The 22,859-nt window shown below is 38.3% G+C and overlaps 3 protein-coding genes across 7 annotated transcripts; 2 read left to right on the top strand and 1 right to left on the bottom strand.

The window, feature by feature from the left end:
- The first annotated feature begins 1,361 nt into the window (after window positions 1–1,361).
- LOC135634559 (cinnamyl alcohol dehydrogenase 2-like) lies at window positions 1,362–4,232 on the top strand. Of its 2 annotated transcripts, none has more exons than XM_065144928.1 (5): window positions 1,362–1,772; window positions 1,851–1,964; window positions 2,054–2,281; window positions 3,309–3,748; window positions 3,825–4,232. In XM_065144928.1, exons 1-5 carry the CDS (start codon window positions 1,684–1,686, stop codon window positions 4,025–4,027), a joined length of 1,074 nt encoding a protein of 357 aa, XP_065001000.1. In that variant the 5' UTR covers window positions 1,362–1,683; the 3' UTR covers window positions 4,028–4,232. The 2 variants fall into 2 exon arrangements, with proteins under 2 accessions (XP_065001000.1, XP_065001002.1); XM_065144930.1 differs by having other exon boundaries at window positions 1,376–1,772; window positions 3,309–3,738; window positions 3,825–3,988.
- Window positions 4,233–4,583: 351 nt separating this feature from the next.
- LOC103981313 (protein MRG1) lies at window positions 4,584–17,741 on the top strand. 4 transcript variants are annotated; one of them, XM_009397998.3, is made up of 11 exons: window positions 4,584–4,805; window positions 9,379–9,432; window positions 9,634–9,647; window positions 9,794–9,930; window positions 10,947–10,982; window positions 12,640–12,680; window positions 13,073–13,174; window positions 13,819–13,898; window positions 15,347–15,516; window positions 16,198–16,282; window positions 17,405–17,741. In XM_009397998.3, the coding sequence occupies exons 1-11, from the start codon at window positions 4,626–4,628 to the stop codon at window positions 17,484–17,486; spliced, it is 981 nt and encodes a 326-aa protein (XP_009396273.2). In that variant the 5' UTR covers window positions 4,584–4,625; the 3' UTR covers window positions 17,487–17,741. The 4 variants fall into 4 exon arrangements, with proteins under 4 accessions (XP_009396273.2, XP_009396272.2, XP_065005015.1 ...); XM_009397997.3 differs by having other exon boundaries at window positions 9,634–9,665; XM_065148943.1 differs by lacking the exon at window positions 9,379–9,432.
- A 248-nt stretch (window positions 17,742–17,989) lies between these two features.
- LOC103981312 (transcription factor MYB44-like) lies at window positions 17,990–19,625 on the bottom strand. The gene has a single exon (XM_009397996.3). The coding sequence runs from the start codon at window positions 19,558–19,560 to the stop codon at window positions 18,589–18,591; it is 972 nt and encodes a 323-aa protein (XP_009396271.2). The 5' UTR covers window positions 19,561–19,625; the 3' UTR covers window positions 17,990–18,588.
- Window positions 19,626–22,859: the final 3,234 nt, after the last annotated feature.

The following is a 22,859-nucleotide window of genomic DNA, read 5'->3' as shown; positions in this document are numbered from 1 at the left end:
GCAAGAAATGGGGAAGCCAGAAAGGTTGAGTTGTTGGGAAGGAATAAAGTAGGCGGTAGCAAAGACTTGGTATCGAAGAAGTCTGTTGTTCCACCCTGAACAAATCACAGGGAAATGGCGGCTTTTGGTTTTGTGTGAGATAAAGCTTATTTCAGTGTTTCAAATGAAGTGCACAAATTCTTACCTCTAGAAGAAATTGAGTCATATTGTTGTAAGACAACTTATCCTTGTTATAGTTCGCATGAACATTGTGAGAATTGAATTCTCTCGATTTTTCTTGTTCATTTTAGTTATTAGAAATAAATTCAACTGAATCCGTATTCTGTATATATTCCAGGCTCATTTGCTAGTTGTTATAACAAGGATTGAGGACGGATGGATGCAGAAGATATATTAAGATTGCCTATTGCGGAGATCAAGGTAACCCTCTTCTCCTCAAGTTGTACTATTAAAGACTTAAGGATGATATGATACATCTCTTTACTTGTTGACGAATGAACTATTAGATGGAAAATGACACCCAAGATGGAAACAAATGAGTCTCCATAGAGAAATGACACTATAGATGGAAACAGATGAATCAGTAAAAAGGAAAATAACACGAAACAAATGAATCGCTCTTCTTCCATTTGTTGTGTGCTTTGGATGATATAAACACCATTGAATCACAGGGAAGCATTCTTGTTTATTTCTTGGAGAATAAGGTAAGAAAATATACAATGGTTTTGATATCACTTCTTTCTGAGCAATGTGGTATGTTTGTACTACCAGTTAGCATTTCTTTTGTATATTATATTAAAATTTGCTGCAGTATCTCATTGTTTTTGCTCGTTTCATTAGAAATTTGATTAAGAATGACTGGGAAGATTGACCTCTTCACAGTGGCAAAATTTATATCATATGAATCATTATATACACCATAAAGAAATAAATTTGAGGCTTAGGATAAATCTAATCTAGAGATTTCCCTAAAATTAAACTGAATAGTAAATTCATGAAACATGGTTACAAAATAACAAAAAGAAAAAAAATAGGTCAATTTCTAGAAAGAATACATGCTTGTTTGTCTTACTGGGATGTGATTATGCAGAATAAGAATTTGAAAGTTAATTGAACTCAAAATTTCTGCTTGGGTCAAGATGATGTAGAGATCCTTGATTTAATTATAATAGTACTAGTGTGTACTCATCTACAGAAGATGTCATAAGTGATCTGATGGCAAAAGTCATTTAGAGACTCCACTCATAATATTAAAAGATTATGTAAAATTTGTTTCTATTTTATGGAATATAATTGATCAATGAAGGTTCTTTCCATATAATGGGGATGTCCACAATTATGAGTTTACTGCTTATCTTCTTTGCTACAGGCATGTGTATGTCTTTAAGATGATCCTGGCTTTGTTTCAGTGGGGCAACACCTCCGTCCTAGAAACCAACCTGGTGGAGGATCTTGGTGCTCCACTTGCATGAATCTGAGCCCTTCTCATCACTTCCACCTACCGCATTCCACTAACTCCATCGTCCATCTCTTTCCCCCACCTCATTTAAACCACCCCCTCACACCATTCATTGCCTTGATGTACAGTCCACGGTTACCCAGCGCCATAGGTTTCAGGCCTGGTGTTTTCTTAAAGCTTACTCCACCACCATAGAACTTCACTTCTTCTTCCACCTAGGGAACATGGGCAGCCTCGAGACGGAGAAGACGGTCACCGGATGGGCTGCAAGAGATTCCAGTGGGATCTTATCTCCCTACAGCTACACCTTAAGGTTTGTTAATACACCCTAAACTTGCTGATACTGTGGGAACCACGTCTTGTTTACTGTAACTGTGGTGATCAAAACCAGGAAGACTGGACCAGAAGATGTGGTGATCAAGGTGCTCTTCTGTGGTGTCTGCCACACTGATCTCCACCAGACCAAGAATGACCTCGGCATGTCCAAGTATCCCATGGTTCCTGGGTATATCCATCGTCTATACCTACACATCATCTTTTTCTCTCCATGTCTTTGTTATATGTATATTGAGTTGGCGGATGATTTCTGTGAAGGCATGAGGTGGTGGGGGAGGTGGTGGAGGTGGGGGCGGAGGTGAGCAAGTTCGAGGTGGCCGACACAGTTGGGGCCGGCGTGATCGTCGGCTGCTGCCGCGAGTGCGCGCCGTGCAAGGCCGACACCGAGCAGTACTGCAGCAGGAAGATCTGGTCCTACAACGACGTGTACACCGACGGCCAGCCCACCCAGGGCGGCTTCGCCTCCGCCATGGTGGTGGATCAGAAGTCAGTAAACTACTACATCTCTTCCCTTCCTACTGTCCTCTCACGGTTAGTTCACGTCAACAAATGAATGAAGCCAACCACTAATAATAGACAGCTCAGACGATAATAGATGCTTTTTCGTGTACGTACATATAAGATTGGTGAGAAAAGATAGGCAATAGTTTGATGCGTGACCTATCAAAAGATAGTACCGATTCTTCTTCATCCATTCAAAATAAAATAAAATAAAATCCTATCCCCGATGTTTATATATATATATATATATATATATATATATATATATATATATATATATATATATAGTGTCCAAATATTACTCTGGACGTATCTCTAACCATGGATATATATGAATTTATATATTAATGATTTTACTTTTCCATCGAGAAAATTGCTTTTATATTTTGATATATAAGTGTGAAATGCTTTGGGATAAAAACAATCATTTTTATTAAAAAAAAATATATTTTTTTATATAAAATTAATTTAATAATATTTAGAAGGATTAAAGTTTATTTTAGTTGGTTTTGGTCATGGATGACCCTTATGGTTTTGTCATGTATAAAATAATTTTTATATTTTAAAAAGTATAGCATATAAGTTTCTTTCATCAAATTGAGTTAACAGACATTTAAATATGTGATATATTGATTCATAATAAATTATTAATATAATATATATATATATAATTTAAATTTAAAAAATAGTTAAGATTTATGATTTATTCATGTTTAAAATAATTTTTATATTTTTTAAATATAACAAAGAAATTTTTTCCATTAAGTTTGAGTTAATTAAGGATTACGTGATATGTTAACTCATAAATCGTTAATATAATTCTATAACTTATTCTTCAAATTTCGCTTTGAAGTTCAATAAATTGGTATGTATATGATTTTGATGATTTTAATTTTTTAAGGTACTAAGTGGGTAGTTAATATGATATTGGATCCTATGATTGAAAGCGTTAAAATCATATGCATATAATTTGATTCTATTCATGTTTGTGCTGCCATTGGATGTTCTCCAGGTTCTTGGTGAAGATTCCTCCAGGCTTGGCGCCTGAGCAAGCCGCTCCCCTGCTGTGTGCAGGGCTGACGGTCTACAGCCCCATGAAGCACTTCGGGCTTATGGAGACCGGGCTGAGGGCCGGAGTTCTGGGCCTGGGCGGCGTCGGCCACATGGGGGTCAAGTTCGCCAAGGCCATGGACCACCACGTCACCGTCATCAGCTCCTCCGACAAGAAACGCGCCGAGGCTGTCGACCACCTCGGCGCCGACTCCTACCTCGTCAGCTCTGACGAGGCCGGCATGGCCGCCGCCGCCGACACCCTCGACTACATCATCGACACCGTACCGGCGTTCCATCCGCTGGAGCCCTACCTCTCGCTGCTCAAACTGAACGGCAAGCTCATCCTCTTGGGCGTCATCAACCAGCCACTGCAGTTCCTCACCCCCATGGTGATGCTGGGTAACCTGCATACTGCCACCACTGCCACCAGTTGATGTGTACCGCCCCAACAGCTTCCTTAATTCTTTTGGTGCAGGGAGGAAGTCGATCACCGGGAGCTTCATAGGGAGCATGCAGGAGACTCGAGAGATGCTGGAGTTCTGCGAGGCCAAGGGGGTGACCTCCATGATCGAGGTGGTGAAGATGGAATACGCGAACGAGGCCTTCAAGAGACTGGAGCGCAACGACGTGAGATATCGCTTCGTCATCGATGTGGCCGGCAGCAATCTCGACCCTTGAGCAAGTCCTGCTGCCGTATCTTATGACTTCCTCCTTCCGGTGGAATTATAAGTTTGAGAACCATTGCGAGACCAGTCGGTCCTATTTGTGCTTTGTGATATGGGGTGTGTGTGTGTGTGTGTGTGGCTGTCGTACAAAATTGTCACATGTGACAAGTATATTTTACTAGCATCTCATCTAACGTTTGCAATTATCTTTTGGAGTATATGATCATGTAGAAAACTGCTAAAAGGTCAAACCTTGTGAGGTCTATCTCAAACGAACAATTTCTTGTGGTTTGAAAAGTCAATATCAAGTGATGTCTACTTTGGGTTTGAATAAATGACCTTAAATTGGTTCTGTTTTGCAAATTTCAAACCGGTTCAAATTGATTTGAATATTCTTTAAAATTTTAATCAAAAATATCATTTTTTATATTTTTAAAATAATAATCCAGAATATTTTCTTATGTGTTAAAAATTAAATACTATATATATATATATATATATATATATATATATATATATATATATATTCGCCGTAAATATATAATAAATAAATAGAAATGTTTGCCACTTGAAGTGGCGGAGGGCTTCCGACTTCCGAGTGTGGGTGAGTGATGGGGAGTGCGAACTCCGGAGCAGGCGTCAAGGAGGAGACCTCCACGGAGGGAGACGGCGGAGGAGGAGACGCCGCTACAGCCGCCGCCCCGGACGCCTCCGATCCTAGCGCCGACGGTGCCTTCGCCGAGGGCGAGAAGGTCCTCGCCTACCACGGCCCTCTCATCTACGAAGCCAAGGTTCTCGACCTATCCTCCCAGATTAGGGTTCCCGATCTTTTCCTTACCTTTTATCCTCTTGCATCCCCTTAGCATCGCATGAGATTTGATTGTTCCTTCGGTTTGGTTGCTGCATACGATATTCGATTTTACCCTTGTCAAGAAATCTGCTGTAGTTATTCAAGATTTTGCCAGAAAACGGGTGTCGTGAGAGTGTCGAGAGTAGTGTTTTTTCTGTGTGTGTCTCAAGAGTATGTATGAACAAGTGTCTAAAGATACAGATGACATGAATCCTAATTTACAGAACCGTTCAATTCTAGCGGTGTTGTGCTGATTTCAGCTCCTAAGTTAAAAGTTGAATTATTATCTCTAAACACATGGATTCTTCGAGCACGCTCATTGATTAAAGTTGAAGCAATGAGCATGAAAGACACTTTACCCTGGAACTTATTTTTCTGTCCCAAAAGGCCAAAGCTAGTCATTAGAGTCCATCAACTAAAGAACGTTGAACAAGCATTAGGAATTTGAGATTTATGTGAAACTAGTTGGTAAATCATCAAAATGAGGTTCAGAGATGGCCAGGGAAGAAGAGATAGTGGCTCAAGTGAAGGATGATTAACAGGAGTGCATCCATTAGTGCATTGTGTCTTATAGCCAGTGTAGTGAAGCTCTTTGTCTCATGAATAATAGTGGGATTCTTGATTTACTGACAAGCAAATGAACAAAACTATCTATGTTTGCAAAGGCATGTCTGTCCTAGGTAGATCTCAGATACCGGGGAATGGATTCTCTTTGCATTGCTAATTTAGGTGGTTCATGACTTGCTATGTGTTAGTACTTGATTATTAACTCGTAGGACTCTATTGGGTTTATTATTTTAACAAAATGTCTTCTTGTTAGAAGTTCATCAATGTTACTTAGCTGATTTTGATCAAGCCTGCCCATGTTAGTAAACACATCTCTTCTTTCTTATAAAATTTCTTTTTGTTTTGCTGCATATTAGGCTTTCCTTTTTGCATATTACTACCAAATTTCTTCTTTGTTATGTATTTTATACTCCTTTTTGAAGTACCTCTTGATATGATGATAAGCATTTGTCTTTTGCTAATCAGTTGTCACATTATCGTATTGTGATAAAACCCTAAGGTTTTATCTAAGAAAAGAGATAGGGATTTGATCGCTTCGAGAGGACCAGTCTCATTTTGATCGCTTCGAGGGGATCAATCTCTAAGTTAGCCAAAAGCTTTGAGTTGTATTTGATTGCTTGAGAAGAATAGCCAAAGGCATTACATATTTATAAAGTTATTTAATCTCTAGTCAACTAGGATTAGGAGTCCTAAAAACTATAAATAGCAATTCCTAATTTGCTACATCAAAGGAATTCTAACAAACTTCTACCATAACTTAGAAAAACTAAATAGAAAAAATAAAGATTAATATCAAATCCCTAAAATTAAGGAATCCTAACATTTCACGCATCTTCAAAACAGTCTTGTCCTCAAGGCTGAGCAGCAACAAATTCTAGAAACTTCTCCTCTAATGCTTTGTAAGACTCTCAAGTGGCATATTCAATTGGTAAGTTGGCCCACTGAACAAGCACCTCCGTGACAGGATATTTATGACACATCACGACACGTCGATCAAGTATGACTTGAGGCAGGATTTGAACCTCACCAGTAGAAGAAATATCTGGCAAATCGTGTTACACCACATTATCCTCACCTATCTTCTTTTTAAGGTAAGAAATATTAATAACTGGATGTATCTTAGAGTTTGTTGGCAAGTCCAAGCGATAAACAATTGGGCCAATGCATTCCAACACCTTATAAGGCCCAAAGAATCGAGGAGATAGCTTCATAGAAGACCAAACCTTTATAGAAGTTTGCTTATATGGCTGAAGTCGAAGAAAAACCCAATCACCCACTGCAAACTCTCTCTCACTACGATGCTTATCAGCTTGTTGCTTCATTCTAGCTTGTGAGACTACGAGATTATCTCTTAGAAGTTGAATAATCTTATCCTTATCAAGTAATTCCTTGTCCACTTGATCAACCTTAGAAGAACCAGACATGTATTTTGTAATCATGGGAGGATGTCGACCATAAACCGCTTTAAAAGGAGTCATTTTAGTAAAAGAATGACAAGCTTTACTTTGGAACACTTATTATCACAAGTTAAAATTCGCTTATTAGCAACCTTTATCTCAAATTTATCACAACGTTCAATGCAATAGGTCAATCGCGTAGCAACCTTGCTCTCTATAAAATTTTTGGTGCTACTAGTATCAATCAAAACAAGAACAGACTGACGTTTTAAAATCCCTTCAAATTTTATAGTTTGAGGATTAGATTAGCCGGCTAATGCATGAACAGTATGTGTGACAGGTTCAATAATCTCTGGTTCCTCCTCAATTGGTTCAATCATCAAAAGTTTTCCTTGTTTGCATCAATGTTCCCTACACTTTTCATCATAATGCCAGCACAAATCCTTTGTTGTTTGTTCTTTGAGTTCCTCTTGGGTCAGTCTTCTAGTATTAGGATTTCGATTAGGAATGGTTTGAGTAGTTGACATGCTAGTCACTTGTTTATTAACACTCTTGGTTCGACGATTTTCCATGTTAATTTTTTCTTCATGCAAAAGAAATTACAGCTGTCATAGTGCGAGGTTGGCGAGCCTTAACTTCACAACGAATGTCTAAATTAAGACATTCAATGAATGTTCCCACCAATTGTCTTTCAAACCAGTCTTTAGCCCGATTTGGTAGTTGTTCAAACCAACTTTGATATTCTAACACAGTAGAAGTTTGGCGAATCTTGACAAGCTGCCTTTCAACATTTTCATATTCGGATGGCCCAAAATGAACAAGAAGTCCTTTTTTAAAACTGCTCCTACGAGGGTTCCATGACAAGTTTCATACTAATCATACCATTAAATAACATCCCCATCTAGTTGGATTGAAACTATTTCCACTTTAGAACCTTTCAGGGTCCTATGAAAGCGAAAAATTTCTCTGTTCTAGAAATCCAACTGGTCAGATTTCCATCTTTCCATCTAGGAAATTCTACTTTCATGCAAGGTAGCCATTATCGTGCTCTTGGTAGCCTATTCCTATGTTATCAGATCGGTCAAGTTGTTTACTTGTAGAAGTCAAACTTCCATCTTGTTGAATTTTGTTTAAACTCTCAAGCAAACTCTTTTTGAAATCATTAAGAATTTCTTGCAACCTGCTCTCAATTTTTGCTTCCAAGGCTTTAAATTGGGCTTTCATAGAATTGTTAGTAGTCATTGCGTATGATTGTAGATCTGTAATTCCTAAGTTTTGTTTTTGATTTTGGGTCAAGGGAATGAGCACTGCTTACTTGGCCTTAAAGGTGAAGTTGCTGTTGGCCGCGTGAGCGTCAGGACATGTGGCAATGTCAGAGAGGAGATTGAGGGATTGTCGATGACACATCACCGAGGACACACTGCCAAGGGAACGCCAAGGACACACCGTCGAGGAACGTCGCTCTGATACCAGATAATAAAACCCTATGGTTTTATCTAAGAAAAGAGATAGGGATTTGATCGCTTCGAGAGGATCAACCTCCTTTTGATCGTTTCGAGGGAATTAACCTCCAAGTTAACCAAAGGCTTTGAGTTGTATTTGATTGCTTGAGAAGAATAGTGAAAGACATTACATATTTATAAAGTTATTTAATCCCTAGTCAACTAGGACTAGGAGTCTTAAAAAAATAAAAATAACAATTCCTAATTTGTTATATCAAAGAAATCCTAGCAAACTCCTACGATAACTCAGAAAAACTAAATAGGAAAAATAAAGATTAATATCAAATCCCTAAAATTAAGGATTCCTATAATTAAGGAATCTTAACATATTGCTACATGCTAGGTCCATATTTGTAACCTGGTGTAATGGCAGCAATAGTCCTTGAACTTTAATCAGATTAGCAACAAGTCCGCATTCTTGTTCACTGTTATTCCTATGCTAAGCTACATTAGACCATTAGTTATGTTGATTTGCCATAGGCGATTTTCAGCAGCTGATATTTATTGCACCACCAATGCAGGGACATTGATTTAGGTGATGTGACAGCTTACATGGCATTCTTGGCACTTAGTGACTCTACTAAGTGCTGAATTTGATATTTTTATATGCCACGTTAACATGGACTCTTGGAGTCATAATGCAATGTTGTAAGGTGACTAAGGTCTTTGGAAATATTTATTTACTTTGTGTTTTATGCCATTATTAGATTGCTGATATGGTTTTCCTTGTCCCATGGCTTGATCTAACTGTGCCATGCCCTCCACATATAATCATAAGAGGAAACATATTTAAAACTGAAACCATTAGGCATCTTGTCACAGAGGAACCCCTAGGTGACAACTGGGGAAATAACCCCCTTGGACTATTGTTTAGAGGTACAATGCCATTCCCTTAACAGGCAACTTGAACTCTATTAGAAAAAAAAGGCAAACTTTCCATTTTGGCCTCTGGTTTTCTATTAAATAGAGAATGAAGTGCTTGCTTTTTCCTTGTTTAAAATCATTGCTTTCGTGCCTGCTAAATTTGCTGGTTTCAATCTTTCTCAAGGTTCAAAAAGCTGAATTGCGAAAGGATGAATGGAGATATTTTGTCCATTATCTTGTGAGTGGAAACTATGAGCTCTTTGAAATTAGTTGACAAACACGATATCTTCTGTTTAACTTTTATTTTTACATCTTCTTGCAATGTTTATTGACGACCATTTGTACCCTTTGTCTGCATGTTTAAATTTTAGCAGATTCTTATTGGACTAAAAATTTATTGTTTTCCCTTTTTTTTTAACTCTTGCTTTTCATCGTGCAGGGTTGGAGCAAGAAGTATGTCTTGGTGCAACTGTATTGTTCATAAAAATATATTCTCTCTCTCTTGCACTTGATGCATGTTTTCTTGTTGGTTTATATGTTGGTACTCCTAGATGAGATAATCTAACTTCGGGGTTTATTCTATTCCTTCAATTCTACAGTTGGGATGAATGGGTTGGGACTGATCGTTTGTTGAAGCTGACTGATGAAAACATTCGTAAGCAGCAGGCGCTAGAAAAGAACCAGAACACCGATAAAAACCCAAAGTCTGGAAGGTCAACACAAAATAAGCCAAAAGGTTTTGTTTATGATATAGTTCTCTCTGGTCTTTCAATAACTAGACCATGCTTGTGACCTTGAACCAAATATCTGTTCAATTATTTGTATTTTCTAATTAATTTTACCTTTATGCTGCACAGACAGCTACACTTTGTAGAAATTGATTTTTATGAGACAGAAAGCGGCAAAACAAATTTTAGTCACAAATTATTATGTTTTCTTACTTTGTAGAAAATAATGGCTTCTTATGTGGGACCTACTGGGAATTTTGATTTGGAGGTTAATATTATCTAAATTTGATGCTCATACAGAGTCATGTTTTTGTCCACTTGGGCAAAATTTATCTACCAAATATTAGATTCTTTCATGTATTCATTCCAAGGTAGCTGGTGTTACTGGTGCCTTCTATCCGAAGATACATGCTGGATATTCATTTCTATGTACATAAGTCTGACATTTGTTCAACTCATTGGTTTATAGAATTTGAGTGTCGACTGACATGAATGTCTTAGAAGTGGTCTTTTTTTCAGTTGTTGAAACTTCTTAGTTATTATAAAGTTTTCTTCTAGTATTTAACATTCTCAAAACACAATTTACTAAGTACCATGCACAATTTGATAGCTTTTTCTCTCAGATGTGTCAACAATTCTTCTTCTTTCTACTCGTGAATCAGATGTGTGAATTTACTTATAGGTCCTAGTCATGTGCTTCTATCTGCGCAACATTGCTAGGTCATTCTTTTGATAAGGTTGCCGTGTTTGATTGGGAATAAGCCACATATGGTTTGCCTTCATGTTGACAGCTGGGGTCAAATTCCGCTGAGTCCTGTAAAGCTGTCTATACTTCAGAATCTATTCCTCGACCGATCATTCAATTGGATTTGGATTGCTTACAAATTGAGCTTTAATTTTTGTTAACAAATATGTAGTTGATTACATTTAAATGGTTACATATTGTTTGAATACATTAGATGAGCTGATTTTTGTAATTCGTTTACAATCTAAAAGTTATAGTGTGGCAATCCTTGTTTGACAGATTCAAAATTGGATAAAGAGGATCCTAGGAGCACTGGTATGACAGTTGTTTTAATTATAAATTTATTCTTTAGTTTCATGTCCAAAATTGTTTTCTTGACTAACATATACTGCCTTTTTCACAACAATGTTTGTTTATACAAACCACCTAAGCAATTAGGTACCATTGTAATTAATTCTATCTGACATTATGGGAAGTAAGAAGATACTTGGTTATGGTGTTTTGGGTCCTACAGTGGATCATCTGCAGTCAGTGCTTGAAAATTCTTTGATGCGAGAACTGCTGTGAGGGAAAAAAGTGCATTTGCTAAGTATCTGTTTCTAATTTTATTTATCTTCTTGAATCATAGTGAAGATAATACTCGGGTGATTTATTACCACATTGAAGCATTTACATTAACTGGGAAAGATGGTATAAAAAGAATTCAATGTTCAAGATGCATCAAAACGTCATGTACAAAGACAGGATTTCTAGGATGAATGATTCAATCTTAAAGAACCTAACTTAAGAGTACAATGTTCAAGATGAAAATTTGCTGACTGTGCACAAGGCTGTGAGAAATTAGGACACAAAAGGCAATGTAGTCAGGAAGCAATTAAAAAATTTTCACTTGTTTACTTAGGTTAATCTATGCTGTTTGATTGAAATGTTCTTAAATTTTCACACAAGGAAGGTGATCCTACGCACTTGCTTAGTCAGCGTGCTCTTATTCTGGTGCTTTGTATTTCTTTTGAGCTCTATCTATGTGAGTTTTTATGTATGATTTAGCGGTTTTGGTTCATGTTCGGGTATTGGATTTAGATTCAGCTAGAATTGGAATGGGTTGGCCAAATCCTTCAACTCATTTGAATTATTAACATAAGAACTACTCTTGGAACAACAATCCTTCCTTTTTTGTATGGTTTGCAATAACTAACTATGAACTGTAATCATCTTTTGTTTTAAGATTATTTTATTATATATCCTTTTATATTTTTATTCATGTCATATTATCTCATGTTTTATTTATTTCATTAGATATTATATTTTGAGACAATTTGATGATTATATTATTTTATTGCTGTTCTTTTAGTTTTATGTTCACTGAAGTCTTTTTCTTAATTTTATATTATCGTTATATATTATTAATTTATCATGCATTATGTTATATAATTTTAAATATTATTATTTTGTTTTTATGTATTAATTTCAATTATTTTGGTTAAATCTTTGGAAGCGGGAATGCATATCTCATTTCGATATGTAGGATTTCAAATCCCTGCAGGTGGGACTTTGCATAGGAATTCAAATCCTGTTCCTCGCAACCAAACTCCAGAAATGAAAATTAGCCATTCCCATTCTCACTGCAATCTTCATATCTGATGAACCAAATGCCACTTAACATATTTCATTCAGAACAGCAAGGTTGTAATCAGCCTAACACAGTTTCTTGAGACTCAAAACTGATTAAATTTGAATCATGCTCTTTTGTGTACTGATTAGAGACAAAATAATTATTGTTAGTCCAAATGTCAACAGCAGTACCAAATGTTACTCCCAAATCTTTTAGCACAATGCACATTACCCCATGCTATTGGTTGATAGGCACTGTATCTCTTCAGTATGGGTTGAATTTTTTTCATATGTTATCATCCTTTTAGGAAAAACCTTGTCATTTATGTGATCTGACATATACATTTATCTTCAAATCCAGTGTCAAAGGGCAAGAAGCGGAAGGCTCAGTCTGGTGTTGAGGTGTGCTTTCTTGATCTGCATATGAACTGCTTTTCCTCCTTATAAGCCGACTATCTATATTTGCTTCTACACCATTTATTCTCCTTTCTAACCTTGAAATTCTATTGAAATAATTATATGATAGAAGTTTGCTACTTCTTCAAGTCCTTAAAAAAGGTTAATTGATGACTTGATTCCCTTTAGCTCAGCATATCTATATGTGTGACTTCTCTTGCAGCACATTGGAAACTCACCTAGTTGTCCAATTCTATAGTTTTAGAAGTAACACACATTTTTCATAACATGGACTTGAGAATCCTAGAAAGACTCATATTGTTCACCTTTTTATTTTCTGATTTATTTTATTTTTTATTAACATTGAGTTGTGTGATGCATCTTTGTCTATTTTTTAGGATGACAAGAGAACATCAGAGAATCTTGTAAAATTACAATTTCCTTTGACTCTTAAGAAGCAGCTGGTTGATGATTGGGAATTTGTTACCCAGCTGGGTAAGGTAACTACATTCCTTATGCTGTCTAATTTCTAATGCTAAGTTTTTTGTCATTTACTTGACCATAAATGGTTATGCATTCTATCACACTTATGTTTTCGGATTTATAATGATTAATAGATTAAAAGTGGATTTTATTGAAATACTTTGCAAAGTGTTGAAGTGAAGGCACATGCATTGCTATCATGTTGGAAGTTGTATGAGGTTCTTCTGCATTGATGATGAAACCTTTAACAGGATGAGTACATATAAAATATAATGCTCTACTTGCTTGCTTGTCAAAAGACTCAAAACCTAATTTGCAAAGAGACTAGTGCCAGCAATGTCAATCTTGGTCGAAAATTTTATCGTAAATGCTTTGAAAGATGGAAATGTGAAATGAGACCCAGAAACAAATCTGTGTCTGCACTAGTTTAGAACTTCACATTTTTATAATAAGGAATATTTATTGGCATGTTTTATGGGTACACACACACACACCAATATCATGTGGATTTCTTGTTTTTTTCATGTTCTTTACTATCTTCTATTTGGTTTTTGTTTTGCTACATAACATCATTTTATTTGTTCTCTTATTTCTAAGGTTTTATGCACACTATCATCTACAATGATAGAAGTCACTTAGCCTTATAGTGTTTCCTTTGCAGTTAGTCAAGCTTCCACGTTCTCCAAATGTTGATGACATCCTAAAAAAGTACCTTGATTACCGGACAAAGAAGGATGGGATGTAAGTTTAAGATGGAACAATGCATATGTCTACTTATGCTCAATTTTCATCTTTGCTAATTTCCTTTTATATTTGCACTGGTTTGCTTCTTCTTAGTGGTGGTTCTTTCTCGACTAATAATTGATATCACGTGTTCCTTTCTTTGAGTTGATGAGTTGAGGAATTCATGCTGTTCCCCGTTAAGGAACATTTTTTCCCTCATTAAGGATCTTCACTCTATGAATAATTGCTTCAGGTTTCCTCGGATACCAATGTAGATGAAAATCAAGTTCATAAAGGGAATTTATGTACTATGATTATTAACATTCATCATTCTATAATTTTTTATGTTAGTGTTAATAAATCAGTTTTGTTAAAGGCATTAGGTGCTAACAGATGCCAATGTTCCAAAATGCCCGAGGCACCTAGGCAAGCTCCAGAGTGCCCAGTGATAACACATTGATGGATCAAATCTCCTTCCTTTCTAGTGGGCAGATGATTGCTGGTGGTAATGAGCTTTTTTGTGTCAGATTTTGAGTGTGAATGGCAAGTGAAGGGAAAAGAGGGAAGAGAAGGGAAGGATGTTATGTTGCCTATCCTAGTAGTTGAAGGCCTTGTAGCTTATTCTTTAAAAAGAAGGGAAATTAGTCAGTTCACTTGATTTTATTCAATCCAAATCTAATCCTTACACGGAATCTTCAACACCTGGGTAGGATGGTTTGAGAACTTCTTCTTTATTCCGTTACTGATCTGGTTTGTACTATTGTGGTGATTAGTTATCACTCTGTTCAGTTGATGCATTAATTTAGTCAAGATAATTTTTGATGCAGCATACGATGAAGTCTTTTGTTTGGGGTTGGGGTTGGTTCTGAACTTGTCAGGTTATTCCACATGGATTTTCTGCTAAGCTAGCCAATTGTGGTGGCATAATCCGAACTTTAACTTTGGCACTGTATGAATATTTGTCTGTGGTTTGCTGGATCAACCCATCCTAGCCCAATATGATAATCTGGTTTGAATTGTAAACTGACATTATCGAAGTTAAAAGGTACATTAAATCCTCTTGAACTTGGATGCCTCTTGCCAAATCTATGATCGTGCAAACCTGTGCTACAACCTGATCCAGTTGGTTTGAATCTCTCCAAGATGTTGATTTCATACGATAATGTCCAACATTGAGATGCATACTTGTAAACTTTGCAAACTATATTAGCTTATTTTCTTGTATGCATGCTTTTGTCCTTGTAGTGTTGAAAACCCCTAGCACATTTCTCTTGTTTTGGTTATCTGTGTTATATTCCTTTGTTATACCTTGTAGTCTGTGTTGTGTCATTCTTTCTTTAAAAGGGCTTTGTGGTCATATGTTCTACATTATTATAATGACCTTAAACTTTTATACTGTTTTCAATAACATTAACGTAGTTTTATTGCTGCTTGGGGGTATATGAACGACTTTAAAACTGTTCAAGGATCGCTGAGTCGGTTGGCGAGATTTTGAAAGGGTTGCGTTGCTATTTTGACAAAGCATTACCAGCAATGCTTTTGTACAAAAAAGAGCGGCAACAATATCATGAAGCAGTTCGTGATGATGTGTCTCCCTCAACAGTGTATGGAGCTGAACATCTGTTACGTCTTTTTGGTATGCACTGTATACATCATTTGTTGTGTTTCCTCCAGTTCGAAACTATACTGACAGGCCTATCTCACATTGTCTGTATTTTGTGTTCACTGTTTCTTATCCGGTAGAAATTTCTTTATTTAAGTTGATACTGCTTATGATTTGATTGATTTGCTTATATGCCATTCACTTGATTTCTATGCTGAGGCATTATGCTTAATCTACTAGATTTCAATGTTTCTGTTGGACAAATTGTGACATAATAGATGGCCTTCATAGTGTAACCCACAAGCCTCTATAATTATCTTGTTTTTCTTGCTCTGTTATCTTATAGATCGACAGGTTGACAAATTGGTTTCTTTTCTCTTGTTTTTTGCCCTTATCTTTTAATAACATTGATGGTTGAATAATGATGGTATTTACACCTCTTATCTATGTTTAAGAAACAATCTTATTCGTTAAAGCATAAAAAATATCCTTTATATTTTTTAGAATATTGTTTTAGAGGAAATTTCTCTTAAGGAATATTCTGTATCCTTGGTAAGCACTTTGGTTGTCATATGCATGGCCTTCAATATGTGTAATATGAAAAAGTATTATGGTCTGTCTGCCTGATAAAGGTTTGTTGTGTTTTGTTGCTGTTGAATTTAAACCATGTTATCATATATATTGATTCAGTGACTTTGTTTTTTTATTCTGCAGTCAAGTTGCCTGAATTACTTGCCTATGTCAACATGGAGGAGGAAGCACTTGTGAAATTACAGCAGAAACTGTTGGACTTTCTCAAGTATGACTTTTTAAGACTTTTTTTATTGTTTCTACTTATGATTTTGAGTATGCTTGTTTTGATACCATGTAAAGAAGGCCTTGATATCTTTTTAGTTATGTTTTTCACATTATGTTTTATAGTAAGTTACTTTATACTTCCTAAGCTTTTCAATTCGTTCATGCAAATGCATGCAACCTGTTGTTTCTCCACTGCCATCTCCAATGTGACTGTGGTTTAGTGCAATCAGTAATTTCAAGTTGCAGAAAATCAGCAACTTAGGATTAACAATTCATTTGTAACTATTTATCTGACTTTTCGGAGGTGTTTAGGCTGGCTTGTCTAATTTTCTTGTAAGTTCTTGACATTTTCTTTGATATAGTAGAAAAAAACAACTAAATATATGTGAATTACCTGTCTTATTTTAAACTACCAAAACATTGTGTGTGATCCATGTTCAAGGGCCAAATTAGTCTTCTCTGTATAGTTCCAATGTCCGTGAAGAGACATGATAAAAATGTAGGTACAACTAGGAAAACTGATAAAAATGTAGGTACAACTAGGAAAAGTGTAGGAATCAACTCCCTATTCTAATTTATGGTGCTTTATGTTTCATTATTGACTAAACTAATTTACCCTAAATGCTTAGTCATCGATAGAGTTCTGCTCTTTAGGTTTCGAGACACATTATGTTTATAAATATCATTGGTTGCTGGGCAATTCACACATATAACTTCATTACTTGCCACTATTTTGTAGCAAATATGTTGATTTTTGATATGTCATCTGTTTGTGATGCTTTGGGTATGCTTTCGGCTCCAAGTTGTTAGATTTCGTGTATGCCATGACCTGTCCCCTATTTGTTGTTGTCCACCGTGAGAAAGACATTTTTTCATCACATATGTTGCTGCAAATGGATTTACTTATCATGTGTGTGTGGATTTGATTATCTTTTATAGGTGATGCATGTCTTTCTTTTTTGTGCTTTTTTAAGTCTAACCTTCTAATACATTTCTTCTTCAGCAGATTACTTGTTTTTCTCTTGGCATTCTACTGTTTTTCCGTTATGAATAGCAAAATTTGAGTCCTGTAAAATATAACAGTTAGAATCCCAGACCTGACACGACAAAACTTCATGTGCAGGTTTTTGCAGAAAAACCAGAGTGTCTTCTTTCTTTCGACATATGATGGCTCCGCAGGAATGGATGAATCTGATACCAAATAGAAGTCATCTGTTCTCAGTGTTATTTCCATGCATCTCTTTTATGGCCTAGTTTTGTTGTATGTCTTAGTTTATGTTGCTCGGAGTTTTGCAGGAAAAAATTGTAGCTTTAATTTGACAATGGTACAAATGAGATGGTGACCATCAGTACCGGGTCATGAGATGTTTTAAACCGATTAGAAATGACGTGCGAAACTATGTTGCATTCAACTGGTCATGTAATTGGACTTGTAGATGTTAATTGCCACACTTTGTGCACCATTATGTCTATTACACTTTTCTCTATCAGGAAGAATGATGACTCTTAGACTTGCTTATCAGGTCAGTCAGTCACTTCTACCTTTTCTTGTTCATCTTAGATTGTTTGTTACGATATAACTATTTCTGATATTGAACACTCTTTGTCTGCTTTTTGCTGTCAGGCTTGCAGGTTAAGGCATTCTAAGTTTTCCTTGTGTCGGTGCTTATCATTCCGAGTCTGGTGTGTTCTGTTGCTCCTCCTTAGGTAAGCACGCGAAGCTGGATCCAATTCAGAGGTAATCTCTCTCCTTTCGGAACACGGTACCCGGTGAACCCTAGTCCCCTTTGGTCTTGCATCAGATCTGGCTTTAACACAGACTTGTCACTCACAGGAGCCAATACTGACCCACATTCTTGCTAGACCTCCACACTCACAATTAAATCGACTCCCTCCTTGAAGCCCTCCAGAAGCTCTTCTCCCTGCTGCGCCATAGACAGATTGGCATCCATCTTCGCATGGAATCAGATTTCTTCAACAACTTCCTTCGGTGATGCCTTTTATCAGTGTTTGGCCTCTTTTCTTCTTCTGTTTATGCTTTCTCCCATCGCTGCTGCTGCTTCGTTGGCTGGTGATAGCCATTGCTATTCCTACCGGCCTTCACTCTTGAGGTTCCAACTCCATTGAGTTGCCTCGCTAAGTCCACCTCGTCTTCCTGTGTGTTGAACAATGACATGAGGCATACAAGGGTTATATCGATCAGCTGTCACCGGCCGCATCGGTTCGCTGCGAAGGAACACTGTTCGTCGTGCTCAGAATAAGAGATAAAGATTATCTTTTCGTTTTTCTCATCTCACATGTTGTCTTTCACTGTACAGGTCGAAAGCCAACACCTTTGATGGCGGCGCCACGGATGGCCGTCTCGGGCGGCGGCTGCGTTCGCATGACGTTGCTGTGGTCCGGCCCTGACAAGTAACTTCTCACCTCGCTGCGGATCATCTCGTGCATTACCGCGAACTGCTCGCCGCTGAGTCGGAACGGCAGATGCCGCGTGCTGTGGCCAGAGGCGGTCGTTTCATGCTGGCTGTGGTTGTGGCTGCTGCTCCTGCCCTGGTGGCGGTTGAATGTGCCCACGTGATCCGATCCGGGAAGTGACAGCGTCAAGGACGTCGAGGGATCGACCGCGTTGGCAGCGGAAGAGGCCAAGGGTGGAGGAGAAGCAGCAACTCCACCGGTCCTCAGAACCGGACGGTTAACGAGACACACAGCCGGATGGCTGCAGTCTCTCACATCCGACATGGACGGGCTCCCGGATCTCAGGCAGATCACCAAGTCCGCAGACGTGTACGCCGCCCCGACGCAGCTCGCCCTCTTGAACGGCCTTTCCGCCGGCGCGTCCTTGAGATCCACTGCCATGGCAAACCCCTCGGCGTCGTCGACCGGCGGCGGCGAGGACTTGCGCTTGAGGGTGGAGTACCAGTGGTTCTTGATGGCGTTGTCGGTGCGGCCGGAGAGGAGGCGGGCGATGGTGGCCCACTTGTTGCCCAAGCGGCGGTGGGCGCGGACGATGGCCTCGTCCTCCTCGGCAGTGAAGGGGCGGTGCTCCACCCGGGGCGACAGCTGGTTGCACCACCGGAGGCGGCACGACTTGCCCGACCGCCCGGGGATGGACCGGCTGATCAGCGACCAGTTCCTCGGACCATGCCGCTCCACCAGACGCAACAGCGCCTCGTCCTCCTCCGCTCTCCACGGCCCCGTGACTCGGGCCATCTCCTTACTCCGCCCGGCCACCACCGAAGTCGCTGCAGCTGCCGTCACCATGTTCATCCACAGAGGCATGTTCTTGATCGCCTCTTCTATGTACTTGTGGTGTTGTAGATGAGAGGAATGGAGCAACGAGAAGAGTGAGACCAACAAGGGCAGTCGGGGGAAGTGATGGGTGGGTGCGATCATATATAGGAGGAGGCCGGAGGCGACAGGGGGTAGCCGGTAAGTAAGATAAGTATGACCGGTGATCGGACGTCTGACGCGGCCAGCCGCCCTCACCTCCACGCGTCACCTTCTCTTTGGATCCATAAAAAATTATAGAAAATATTGATCACGCGCGCCCCACTAATTATCCAGACACGACTCAGGTCGGTTCAGGTAAGACACGGACGGGCGATGGCAGGGTTCAAAAATGGAGAGAAAGAGAAGACTGTTCGAACTGTCGATCTGTTTCTTCCATTATTCTAATCAAGAGGGTGAGGAGAATATTAACAATTTTTTTTTAACTTTTTTTTTATTTTGTTTAATTTAAAGCTAATTCTCTCACTCTCAAGTTAATCATTTATTACTCGAGACTCTCTTCAATCCTTTGATTTTAAAATTTTATAATAATATTTAATTATAAAAATAAAATATTTAATCTTATTTATCTTAATAAAATTAATTTTATCAACGAAAGATATAACAAGCGATATCGAGTGTAAAATTATCAATTTTACTAATGATAAAAGTTATTTCATATATTATCAAGTTTATCAATGATAACACTACCTTGAGTTTGCCTTGCTTTCATTGTCTTCGAAAGTTCGTTTGTCTCACCTAGCCTGTTGTCGCCCTCGTCCAATCCCAGCCCATCTTTTTCTAGCAACAATTCTCTTCGTCCCTCCTAATTTTTCATCTCTTGTTGTTTGAGTCGACCATCGATGCTTGGGCCTTATTGACACTAATCCCCTATTGCTCCGACAGCCTCCTACTCTCGTTTAAGAGGGAGCTGGTAGTGGTTAACAAAATGAACCGCCACTCCTAAGCCTTCTATGACAACGTCCATGTTATGGCATGGTGTCCCCATGTCCAGCTCGTGGTGCTCCTCCTTTGCATACACCAAAGTCAAAGGAGCATAGAATGGTGTTTGTGATCGACGAAAACAACGAGAGAAAGAACATATTGAGATCTATGTTAACCTACGATGCAACAATTGATGCCATAGGTCCACTTGCCTAACATGGCATGGGAGTGTGACGAGTGCCACAAGTTCATATGCTATGCGTTCTTTATCCTAGGTGGCTTTCCTATAACAACAAAGGTGCAATTCTTGTGAATCGCAAAAGCATTCGCTATAATTGCCTGGAGGTGGGGCAATGTGAAGGAGAAGTTGGCTAAGACAGCATACCAATGCACCTACGTGATCGATGGGGATAAGAAGATGTGCATGTGTCGACAAGGGAAATAGATGGAGGTGCTACCGGAGGAGGGCGACAGAGCATGACGACCACTAGCAGACCTACCTAGTAACATAAAGACATCACGATAGATGGTAAAATCGATGAAATCTTAAATGATCATTTTATGACAAAATCGATAATTCTGTAAGTTTGTTGTATCTTTTGTTAATAAAATTGACGATATTAGAATAAATAAAATTAAATATCTAATTCTGATAATTATAAAAATATTAATATTTTTATAATTTAAAATTAAAATATGTAATTAGTCCCCCTCTCTGTTTCTGTCAACCTATCTTCTCTGTGGTGCCGCAGAATTATCTCCGTTGTTTGGACAGTGCTGGGTTGTGGTACGGAAGGGAAAGGACGCATTTCCCGCCTTGATTTCAGGTGTCCGGCAGTCCCATAGCTGACACGCGCCAGAGAGGCATGGGTGGAGGCTTCCCGCTTTTTGTTTGCTTCCGTGGTTGTCCAGCTCGATTTATTTAAAAAGGCATGGCTCGATTTAACACCGTCTCAATCACCAGCTTCGGTGATAGCTGGCCGCAGCACCGACTTATCTAGGCTTACCCATCCCCCCCGGTACGTACACACATCACATTTTGTCTCCCGGAGAGGCGTAGTCTGTTTCCCCTTTGCTGAGCTCCGGTATCTTCTTTTTGACGTATCTATCCTGTTAGCTTGGTACATAATCCATGTTCCTTGTAACTTATATAACGTCTTGGCATGTACTCCTCCAGTTAACAATCTCCTATCTACTAAAGCAAGTTCCTAACAGATTTAAGATTGGATAAGGATTGCTGTTCTCATGGTATACATGTCTTATTGTAACATGATAGAAAAGTGACGACTTCGAGTAGGTAGAACATATTATTGGGTGCAATTTTAGTGTCCTTGCCGGTGTCAGAAGCCATGTTACAGTGAGAGAGGAAGTCTCAACAGTCTATCATGCACAATTGCAAGACCATTATGCATATGTAATAAACTTTGATGGCAAGGTGGGTTCATCATTATCATCTCGCAGACGAAGACTTGGACTTCCTTGAGCACAATATCCAGGTGCTGTCTGTTGCTCTTAAGCATCATTCTCATGAACCTGGCTGGCTATGTTGTTTGATTCTTGATCCCAGTACTATTTTTTTTCCTTGGAGCTTTCTAGCCTCCGGTTCATGCATGGTCTCAATTACCATCGTAGACCACAAGCAGGGCACAAGGATGATGGTAACGAGTCAACAATCAAAATGGACAACAAACCTAAATTAAAACCCGGAAAGATCATTCAAAAGTGGATTTTGTGTGTGTGATTGATATATTTCAAGATTCGAATAGTATCTGATTTTATTTTTTATCCACTATTTTGGAACATTATATGAGGGTCTCCTTGTTAGATGAACAATCAAATGAACTCACTGTGAATATTTTTATTAGCTGAAACTAAGCTAATCCTAGACCAATTATCAATTGTATTGAAAACCTAACGTTAGATCTCTGCCAAGAGACTGTTCGGCCTTCAGTTTCCATGGCTTTAGCATAAATCATGCCTCAGCCGATGGAGGAAATAGAATTATCAGATGAAAAATGAGGATGAGCCAAGTCTAGCGTCCAAGCAAAATTTATTGGTTTGATCATAATATACCATATTTACTTATTAAAAATCACTGATTCGAAGCCTCCTCTTCTTCTGGTGATGGTGATAATGTAGATTCACTTATCAAAAATTGCATCATGATGTTGTGTCAGATTTACTTACCAAAGGTTGAAAGTATAATTTAGAAGATCTACTTACTAAAGATTAAGAGTTCAAATCTAACCTTCGGTCATTTAGCTACGCATATAACGTGTTAACTAATGGCATGTCTCTACTTCCACACCCTTTCCACTATGTAACATTTATTCTCTTGTAAGCGATTAACCTTTCACCAACTCTCT

Source organism: Musa acuminata, chromosome BXJ3-4, assembly GCF_036884655.1.
Source record: "Musa acuminata AAA Group cultivar baxijiao chromosome BXJ3-4, Cavendish_Baxijiao_AAA, whole genome shotgun sequence".
Classification (NCBI taxonomy): domain Eukaryota; kingdom Viridiplantae; phylum Streptophyta; class Magnoliopsida; order Zingiberales; family Musaceae; genus Musa; species Musa acuminata.
The sequence above is the reverse complement of the archived record's forward strand: the minus strand, read 5'-3'. Positions and strand labels throughout refer to the sequence as shown.

Bases quoted from the DNA above. Each gene is read 5' to 3' on its own strand.
- LOC135634559 (XM_065144928.1), top strand. From the start codon at position 1,684: ATGGGCAGCCTCGAGACGGAGAAGACGGTCACCGGATGGGCTGCAAGA. The intron at 2,282-3,308 runs GTCAGTAAACTA...GATGTTCTCCAG, and splicing joins GCCATGGTGGTGGATCAGAA to GTTCTTGGTGAAGATTCCTC. The intron at 3,749-3,824 runs GTAACCTGCATA...CTTTTGGTGCAG, and splicing joins CACCCCCATGGTGATGCTGG to GGAGGAAGTCGATCACCGGG.
- LOC103981313 (XM_009397997.3), top strand. From the start codon at position 4,626: ATGGGGAGTGCGAACTCCGGAGCAGGCGTCAAGGAGGAGACCTCCACG. The intron at 4,806-9,378 runs GTTCTCGACCTA...ATCTTTCTCAAG, and splicing joins CTCTCATCTACGAAGCCAAG to GTTCAAAAAGCTGAATTGCG. The intron at 10,983-12,639 runs GTATGACAGTTG...CTTCAAATCCAG, and splicing joins AGAGGATCCTAGGAGCACTG to TGTCAAAGGGCAAGAAGCGG.
- LOC103981312 (XM_009397996.3), bottom strand. From the start codon at position 19,560: ATGCCTCTGTGGATGAACATGGTGACGGCAGCTGCAGCGACTTCGGTG.